The following is a 10,321-nucleotide window of genomic DNA, read 5'->3' as shown; positions in this document are numbered from 1 at the left end:
CAAACACTCAATTGTAACAAAAATATTCCGTCTATTTACTCCAGTTTCAACAATACAGGCTGTTTGTGCACAAAATGTCTATTAATTTACAAACAGAATACTAATATATATACATACAATATATATTTTAAAATCTTGGATTTTCTTGGATGGATGGGTTTCTTATTTTCATGCCAAATTTGGTGCTTGTACCACAACGTGCACAATTATTTTAATAACTGCCTTAACTTAAGGTTTGTTTTTGAGGAAAAAGAAATGTCAAGTTCTCACGACGTCAGAATCACATGTATAAAAGATGCTGCTTGAGGTCAGCGAGGACAACAATGGACGACCGTTGTCTTGAGTGACCTTTAGAATGGTCAAATCGGTCAGACATTTCATAATCAACAATAAAAAAGTTTATTCCAAGCAAATAATAAAGAGTTTTCATTTCTGCAGTTTTACTGGGAGAGAACTCGATAGAGCAAATATTACACTCTCAAGAATCAAAGTTGATTTATTTTGTATTTTTCATTTTTAAAAAGCAAAAGGAAAAACAGGATATTTTGTGGATTAATACAATGCTCCACATAAACATGCTTGTCTTCAGCTTTTCCAACACAAAGCGATCAAAGACCTCAGGGCAAGCTAGCATGTTTGCATGAACCCAAACTGCCACGAGCTTTTACTGTGAAAGGCATCTCAAACTTCTGACTTGTGCTTCACAAACAGCCAACTGTTTTTTAAAGCGTGTGGCTTGTGACGGTCACAATAACACAACCCTCAGGCGAAACGAGTTCAGAACAAACGCACAACCAGAGCTGTGAAACATGTAAGCATGAAGCTCTGGGTGGATATGGACTTTTTTTTTCTTTTTGGGAACAAAAAGGATATAATCAGTGGAGACAAATCAGAATTGCCATCTCACTCATTTGATGTGTTCATGCTTCATGTAGCTTAGCCATACGAACTAGGGGTGTAGGGGAAATTTGGTGATATATCGCGATGTTTCATTTGGCGATACTTGTATCGATATTTAATTAATCATTTATGAGCCAACATAGTTCCGCATCTTACTTTTGTTTTCCACTTAAACCCCCGACCACTAGCTGGCAGCACTGAGCCTCTTTAAGCAGCTCTACACCACAACAAAACAACAACAAGATCTCACAAGAACCGGCTTGTGTTAAATGTTCAGTCGGCCTCGCAGTTTTTGTTATTAAGAAACACGTACTACTTAGATTTCACTTGGGATTAGGATCAAACTGAAATGTTGCTGCCAGTATCACATAAAAAAGCGGATTGCAAAAAAAAAAAAAAAAAGTGAAGAATTTTTACGATATAATCTTGGGATATATCGCCATATGTATCGTCTTCTTAGATGCGATTCGCGATACGTATCGTATCGCCAGACTCTTGCCAGTACACCCCCCTAATAAGAACACATGTATGATCTCATTTGACAAAAAACCTCTTTGGAGTCCAACTGACTAGAGTCAAGATCAAGTCAGTGGAAGCTGTGGGTTATTTGGACTTGGAACAGGATTCCAAGGGATCATTTGTGGATTTAATTATAGTTCAGAATAAAGCATGAAAGTCCAGAAACATCTTAACTGATGCTAAAACTGAATAAATGAAGGTTTTCTTTAAAATGACAAACAGAAGTTTGATTTTCAGAGACACAGACGACTGTACGAGTAGATCTTCTTAAAGGATGCAGAGCTACAAGCTCACCAGTAGAGTTTGGATCTCTCCACCAAAGCGTACGTGTCTCCATCCCCGATGAACGCCCTGCAGCTCAGACAGCTGAAGCATTCTGGGTGATACTTCTGCTCCCCGGCGACCTGTTGGAGAGAAAACACAACAACGCTTGAACACTCATCCAGAAACAGGATGTTTAACTTTAATGGTCTGGAAGTGAAATCGCTTGAGAATTTGAGTGGAGGGACAAACACCGCAAGGCTTTTATGACCACTCTGGGAAGGTTTGATCTTTGAGAGTAAAAAGAGGAATCGAGAGGGAGAAACGACCATCCAGCAGGCAGATGTCTGCTAAAGCTCGGGGCAGATCTGCAAACGAGATTCAAAATTGAATTAAGGGCAAAAACAGAGCAGGGAATGAGCAGATGATTCAAAGTGGCAGATCAGGAAGATGCTCTGCTTGGTTGGGCGACTTCAGACCGTACAAAGTGAAATGACCACATTAATCACTGCCCAAAGTTCATGCTTTTACTGTGAAAATCCCCCAATATGGCCCAGCTATATACCTGTAACTTCTTTTATTACAACATTTTTTGGCTTCCTGTCATTCAAACAGAGCCTTGAGGCTAACCAGCAACAGTGAAACCTACAAGAGATGTTAGCTCTTTTAGAGACCATGTTTGTGGATTTCTCTCTTACTCCGATTGGCAGAAAGCTAAAATATTTAACAGTAATAAATCAACATTTGGTTAACTTAAAGTAACCCAGAGTTTGTTTACCCGGATAATCCAGAACAAATTTTCAGTCTGAATGCACACAAGTGGATCCTGATCCAGGACCAGGAACCGCCCTCGGTTCCATCTTTCCACGTGGTCTCGGTTCCTTTCCAATGGGACTGAGTTCTGAGTTTCCTCAGCCTCAATAGGTTCTGCGCTTGGAGTGAAACAACTGGACCAAAATGGCCACCGTAGCCGGGCATTATGGGATGTAAACAGAGTAGGGGAGCAACAATGAGACACAGAAACACTTTGAAAAGTGGTCGGATGAACGCAAGCGCATTAAAACAACTTTATTCTGACCTTGTAATTCCTGACCAATGACTGAGGAGATTTTCGGTCACATGGTTTTGTTTACAAGTTTTGGTTTGAAACAGAAAAGTCTGGTTAAAAGACAGTCTGATTACAGACCAAACACAAGGTTCAGGACTCGATCCGGACCAAATCAAGTGCACTTGGCCCAAATTATTGACCTGTTATTTTACTGGGCATATCAAGATGTTAACGGCCCTCGCAAATTCAAGCCTTCTCCGTCACTTCCCGATCGTCTGCCGCCATTTTTAAACCCGTCGACAGTGATTGGTCCGAATTGGTCTGAGTCACGTTTATAGAGGAACCACAGTTGCCGATCATCAGCTGGTTGGGACTCCACATCCACTGAAAGCGGCTCAGGAGAATTTGTCAATTAAACGTAAAGGAGGAGGGGCCAGTGGCATTTGATTGGTCAGTTTATAACTTGCAATAAGAAATAATATCTTAAAATAGTATTTGAAAGAACATGTTAGGAAGAATGTATCAGAGCAAGAACGTCTATGTCTATTTCTCAATAGAAGTCTAAGGGGTTTTGACCTTTTTGGAACCAGCAGGCACTTCCTATTTGGAACAGGAAAGAGGAGCGGTTGATATGTCCAGTGATTATACAGTCAATGGTCCATACCAATGGAGACAATCCAAATGTTTAGTTCTGGCACTATAGGAGCAGACGTAAGAGTACTTTTATAAAAAAGCTAAAGGCAAAAGGACAGTTAACCCCAAGATCCTAAATGGCAAGCATGAAAGAATCGATGACATCCTGTCGATAGCCACATGTCTGCTGCTCCACCACTCTGGGAAAGCAGCAGCGAAGCCACAAAAGCAGATCAACATGTCGACTGCCTTCAGGCCTCTACAACAAACCTACTAATTAACAGCTAAATGCCAAACAAGACCTCATTGCCTGTCTTTCATGAAATCATGACTCAACCCGCCTCACTGTAAGTCAAAATACAAGCTTGTGAGTGCAAAGAAATAAGAAGTTAAAGTCAAGAGGGACACAAGAAATGATGTGACAACTCTGTCTCCCAAAACAAACAATATAACCACAATATCTTTATTCTTAGCAACACATTTGTTTGTAGGTGAAGTCCTAAAAGGGGAAGACGGCAGCTGGAGGGAGAAGTTCGCTTCTCTGCAGGAGTCTGTGGGAGCCGTGTGTGCACACCAACGTGCACACGCCCTCGCTCTATAAGACCACATCTGACAGGAGACAGCTGCCGCCCTGACGTCACGGGCATCCTACATGTCCACAGTGTGGAGGAGAAGGAGGAGCGGCGAAATCTTTTCAAGCAAAGCTAATCCTCCCTTCGTAAGAAAGCAGTGAGCCAGCGTTTCTCTGACGCCTTCACGTCCAGAGAGCTCTGGAGGAACCAAGTCTGTTCACATGTATGTCGGCCTCAAAAACAAGCAAAGGAGAAATATTAAATATTTTTATGGATTATGTTCTTGATTTGACATTGTGGTGACCTATAAAAAGGCACATCTATCCATTGCTTTGAGCAAAACGACTACATCTGTCTTTAGGACATTTGAGTTTCTTCTCATTTTTCCTCATAAAAATCCCCACTTTCTCAAGCCTTAGCTCAGTTTCATTTCTGTTTTTCATCTTGTTTTGAGTGTTTGAAACCCACAAGTGGTCATGCAGAGGCTAAATATAGCGTATTTTAAAACTGCAAATGATTATTAAAAATGGCAGTGATCTCTCGAGAAGGTGCGAGTAAGTTGGAACGGATCTTCTAGTTTCACAAGTCTAAGGTGGTTTATATTTTGTCACAGATTTTTTTTTAAATGGTAAGCGTTTGAGCAAATCTATCCTTCTAGATCAAAATATTCTTAGCTTTTTATTTTAGAAACACTTATTTTTTTTCTTAGGCAAAACACAAATTAAATCCAAAGGAATTTAAAATAGCTTAAAGATCCAATCAGATGAAAATTGTGTTTTTAACAAGTTCTTGTAACATTTTCTCATGATAGAGGAATATATGAGATCATTTAAGATTAAAACTGCATTTTTGATTATTTCTTTATTCAAATCGTGATGAGCAGATAAAAACCAGCAGTTTGAAAAAGCTTGCAACTGAAACAGGCGGGGAAAAAGTATCCCTTCTCCGCTACAATTCTAAATCTTCCACTTGCGGGCAAATAGATCCATTAACGACTTCGTTTTCCTTGTGTGAGCTGCCATCTGGATCAAAACTGTATAGCTGTGTTCACACAGGATGCTGTTCGCACAGCAGATGCGGCCAGTTTCCATGTTAAGTCAATGGTACAGAGTCCAACTGAGGCGGTCTGAAGTCCCGCGGTGCAACTTGAGCGGTGGGGGTGGTGCAGCAATCTGACAGCAGATCACCACGTCGCATCCAATCAGGAACTCAGCTTTGGGCATGTGACATTTTCATTGACTCGATCAGCATACCGATGTTTTTGAAGAACTCTTCGTAGTAAATAAACCAGATTTCCCAACATCATCCGTGTCTTCCACATATTCCAAGTGAGATATCCACAGACACAGCTCCATGTAGCGATCATGCTAAAACCATTAGCGGGTAGCTCCTCCCACACAGGCAGCGAGCAGCAACTTTGCCAGGTGGTAAAAGAGGAATGGGCCACAAGAAGTGATCAGTGTGAGTGCAAGAAAAGGCTGCATTTTTATTTAATTTTTTGCTATGCTAATGTTAGCTTGGGGTTGTGAGGAGCTGTGTTAATGAGCTAGCAGGAGAGAGTGTAAACAAAGGAATTATGGGATATCAGTGGAGGCTTACTTCCACTCTAACAGTCCTGTCCACAATCTAGAGGCACATTTCTGATGAACTCCTGCTGCTCTGCATAAAATATGTCTTAAAAACTGACATTTCAAAAAAACATTTTCGGCTAAAAACTCCAAAATCGTAATTAAAAGGCCACTAGGAATGCTATTAAAATAGACAAAAATACAGTTGGAGCGGGATTTCAATAATTTCCCTCCTGTTTTAAGGCCATACCAGTAGCAGTTTTTGTGATTTTGATAATTCAAGGGCTGAGAAAGGCCAAAAGGACACAAAAATGATCAGAATCCTGCCAAAGTGAAATCAAGCAAGTTTGACCTGAAAGAGGGAAGAAGGAAGACGCGCCGCTTCCCAAAGAGATCCACAGAGTTTGAGAAAAGTCTCCAGCATTTCACCAAATACAATTAAGAGTGAAAGCTTAAGATAGAAAACAGAGGAGCACATTGATGCAGTGTGAATGGAAACCCCCTACTGTCACACAGAACTGGCTTTTACATGATCATGTATTCAGACTTTCCTCTGCCTCCCACTGTGGTGGGAACAAAAAAAAAATGAGTGTGGATCTAGAAATTACCACATTTATGAATTATTAAATTACATCTTTATTTGAAGCGCATGAGGAAGGGTAGTGTCTAAAAATAAAAAGTGTGTCATCAGTTTTTAAATAAAGAAAAAAAAGGAGATTTGCATTCAGAACTCAACCTGGTGACCCAGTTTAAAGAGATTTCACTCCAGCTAAAGATGAGGAGTCTGCACGCGGAGACCCCCCCGGCCTGAGCGCCTCGCTTCACCCGCCCCCTTTAAACCCGACAGCGACGCCATGCTCACCTTCTCCTTCCTCCATAGCCTGAGACAGCAGAAGCTCCAGTAGAACAGATCTCCCACCATGTCAGCCCGGTCCGGTACTCCTGCTCGCGGTTCTAGTTCATTCTCCTCCGCTGTCACAACAAAACACTGACGGAGCTGCTCTTGGAGGAGAAGGAGGAGGAGGAGGAGGGCGGCCCCCGTGTCTGCAGCTGAGCTCACCCCGACGCTTCACCACTCCTACTTCCCCTACCGCCTCCCTCCCTCCCTCCCTGCCTCCTCTTTCCTATGACCTCATCGCTTCCTGATAACCACAACGCACGTCCGCGCATGCGCAACTTAGCCGGCTGCCTTCTCTTTTTCTCTCCCAAGCACACCTCTCAACTTATAGTTAAGTGAAATTCTAATTCTTCTTAAACACATTTCACACTCTTTGACTCTGTTGACACATGGAAGCCTTTGACCCGTCATGTTTGCATTTTTAAAATTCTCCTTCAGTGACATCATTGTTTGTCCTATTTATAGCAACAAGCCTGACAAAATCACAAAGATTACACCAATGTTGGAAATTTGTTAAGACTCACGCCAATGAAATTGTGTCTTCTGTGATTTTAAAATGTTCTATTAGCATTTTTTTATGTGACGTATACAAAGAATGTGAAGATTTAAACTGTGTTTCTGAGTATGTCTTTATTCAAATTGTGATAAATCAGGAGCAGACTAAGAGGTATAGTTGGAAAAAGATTTTTGTAGTAACTTAAATGGATGGGCCATCGTCTCCCTGCTCCCCTCCATTCCGATGCATCCATTTGCAGACAAATATATCCATTAATCTCTTCATTTTCCTCGTCTGAGCTGACATCTGGATCAGAACTGTAGGCTAGATAGCTTTGATGTTGTGTACCATTTTATATTGAATAGCTGATGTTAGCTTGGGGCTGTGAGGAGCTGTAAGCTAGCAGGAGAGCGTAAACAAAGGGATGATGGGATATTAGCAGTAGTTTACTTCTGTCCTAGCAGTCCTGCCCACAACCCATAGCTGAATTTCTAATGAGCTCCTGGTTCAAATATGTTTTAGAAAAACAGCAGGATTTTGGCTAAAAACTGCATAATACAGTCATTAAAAGATCACTGGGAATGATTTTAGAATAGAAAACAATAGAGTTTAAAGACCCACTCCAATGAAAATTGTGTTTTTGGTGTTTTAACATGTTTAAGAAGCTAATGTTAGCTTGGGGTTGTGAGGGCTGTAAGCTAGTGGGAGAGAGTGTAAACAAAGGGATGATGGGACATCAGCGGAGGCTTACTTCCACACCAACATCCCTGCCCACAAGTTTCCAAAAGGACCTGGCTGCAGAACATCCAGAAGCGGAAGTCCTCAACCCGAACCAAAAGTAAAAAAAACTTTATTTTAAATGACGACCCCAACAGCTTTTCCCGCTTTAAGCTTTTCTACAATTCTGAACACTTTGGGGTTTTGGTACAGGTTAGGGTAAGTTGACTAATTTCCGCTTACGGCCAATGATGTCAGGCGCCATCTTGTCTGCAGCCAGATCCCTCTCCAAGTTCCTGATGAACTCTTGCCGTTCTGCACAAACCTATAATAATCATAATTAAAAGACCACTGGGAATGCTTTTACGATAAATCAAAATCGGACAACCAGCAGAACTGATGAGAACGGCTGACGGATGAGCGGCACCAGGACATGTTGAGCATGCCAAGTCTCTACTTGCGGTGCGTCAACAACATTTAACTAAAATAATGCTAAAAATTGAACAAAACAAACTACAGGGAACTAAAGGAAGAATCAAGTGTACTTCTCTAAATAGGCTTAGGCCAGCAGAGAAGGTCTTACAGGCCTGACAGCCCCATTGAGATGAGATAAGGAGACAAAGAAGGCAGACTTGTCCACAGCTGACTAAAGGAATATATGATGTCATTTTACCCATGATGTATGGACATATAAACAAATGATTAGGGAAAACGAGCTAAATAAAGAAGCACTGGGAATCCTTTACTTTTCAATTTTCTGATCATTTGTATTCTGTAAGAACTCCACAGTTTTTTTTAGAAATGTACATCTGGTCAGACACCACGACTCCCTCACAATGCTCTCCTTCTTGTCTACACAGCTTCCTGTATTTAAATGTAATTTCAAATGTACTACAGTCAGACTGACTGACATTTTGAAACCGTAAACCTTTGTTTTTATGCTTATTTAACCATTAAGGTAATACACACAAGGTCATTATTCAATTATCAAACAACATTTTTCATGTTTTGAAGTTTTTTTATGTTTGTTTGATTGGATTGAGTGTACCTTTCTGGTAACAAATATGTTTATGCAACAGCTTTCCAATAGCATCATGTCTGGTAAGTTAAAACAGATTTTTGGATAAGTTCTTTTTGTAGACACTTCACTGATTCATCCCTCGAGTCATGTACTCTTCTCGTGATTGAATGATTCAGTGAAAAAAGGGGAAAAGTGTGGAGAAAAAATAGACTCACACAGATTTGCATAATTCTTAATTTATGTGTGCAGAATTCTTGATTAGAGTGTAACTCTCGATTTGTGTGTGCGTAATTTTTTTATATGTGCGTTTAGGACTCCTGATGTGTGCGAGCAGAATTCTAGAATTGTGCATAACTTTGGGTTTGTACATTTGGAAATCTTACCTTGTGTGTTTGGAATTCTTGATTTGTGCGTGCGTAATTCTCAATTTGTGTGTGCATAATTCTTGATTTGTGTAAAACCTTTGGTTTTTATGTACGGAATTCTTAATTTGTGCATGCGTAATTCTTGATTTGTGTGAAAATTTGAGTTTTTGTGTGCGTAATTCTTATTCTTATTTATTTTATTGACCTTTATTTAACCAGGATAATCCCATTGACATTTCAAACCTCTTTTGCAAGGGGGTCCAGGTTAAGAGGCAGCCACAGTTGTTTTAAAATACATCAAAACATTAAGTGCGTAACCTTGGATTTGTGGGTGTAGAATTCTTTAATTGTGCGTTTGTAACTTTGGGTTTAAGCATACAAAATTCTTAACTTGTGCGTGCAGAATTCTTAACTTGTGCGTGCAGAATTCTTAATTTGTGCGTGTGTAATCCTTGATTTATGCGTAACTTTGGGTTTGTGTTTCCGCAATTCTTGATTTGTGCATGCGGAATTCTTAATTTGTGTGTGCATAATTCTTGATTCGTATGTAACTTTGGATTTGTGTGTGTAATTCTTGATTTGAGTGTAACGTGTCCGGCATGCCAACAAGTGTGACCTCTACACTCAAGCTAAAACCATTTTAGCATGCAGATACGCTCAGACGCACTCCATTGCCTGCTGCTCGTCACGATAAAGCGCTGGAGACAGACTGCAGGGAAGCTGCTGCTGCAAGACCCAACATGATTAGGTTTCCATGGGAGTTCTGCAGGAGAAACGGAGCAGGTTGAAGATTTCAGCCATGCAGGCAGATGTTGACAGAAAGAGTCAATCAGCACCAAAGCTGAGTCATCCGTTTATGGATTTATAGACAGTTTTAAGATGCTGATAAAGAGATGCAGCTGAACATTTTACATAAAACTAAAGCGGAGATAATTAAAGCAAAGACTTGCTTTGAACATTAGGTCAAAGTGCTCTGTAAAAAAGTAATATTTAAAAATCACATTTATTTAAAAAAAAAAGATGCTTGATGAACCATTTAATGACCAGGACTCATTTAATTCCCTTTTGGTTTTCCTGTTTTACACTGAAATCTATTGTATTTTCTTACAGTTATGAGCAATTATGTGTTTTTCTTCTTTTATTAGATTTTCTTCTAACTTTCAATAAAGTCTTCTGTTTTCACAAGATTTGATCATTCTTTTAAAATGCCACATTTTGGAATTTGTTTCAAAATGTGCCTTCAAACTTCCTCCAACACATAAAATAACACTTTAGGGGGGAGAATTCTGTTCAACAATGTTTAAAAATATCGACATATTGAGA

The 10,321-nt window shown here is 40.1% G+C and overlaps 1 protein-coding gene across 3 annotated transcripts in view; it reads right to left on the bottom strand.

Moving 5' to 3' along the window:
- Positions 1-10,321, bottom strand: part of limk1a (LIM domain kinase 1a) — a 52,718-nt gene that overhangs the window by 8,335 nt on the left and 34,062 nt on the right. For 2 of the 3 annotated variants that reach the window (XM_024277781.2, XM_024277782.2), the window contains one exon: positions 1,714-1,823. In XM_024277781.2, the coding sequence (XP_024133549.1) occupies positions 1,714-1,823 (110 nt within the window). Of the gene's footprint in view, positions 1-1,713; positions 1,824-6,363; positions 6,703-10,321 lie in introns of those variants that run through there. The other variant, XM_024277783.2, reaches the window with a different exon arrangement.

This window comes from Oryzias melastigma, linkage group LG13, assembly GCF_002922805.2.
Source record: "Oryzias melastigma strain HK-1 linkage group LG13, ASM292280v2, whole genome shotgun sequence".
Lineage (NCBI taxonomy): Eukaryota > Metazoa > Chordata > Actinopteri > Beloniformes > Adrianichthyidae > Oryzias > Oryzias melastigma.
This window is presented reverse-complemented; position numbering and strand designations above follow the sequence as displayed.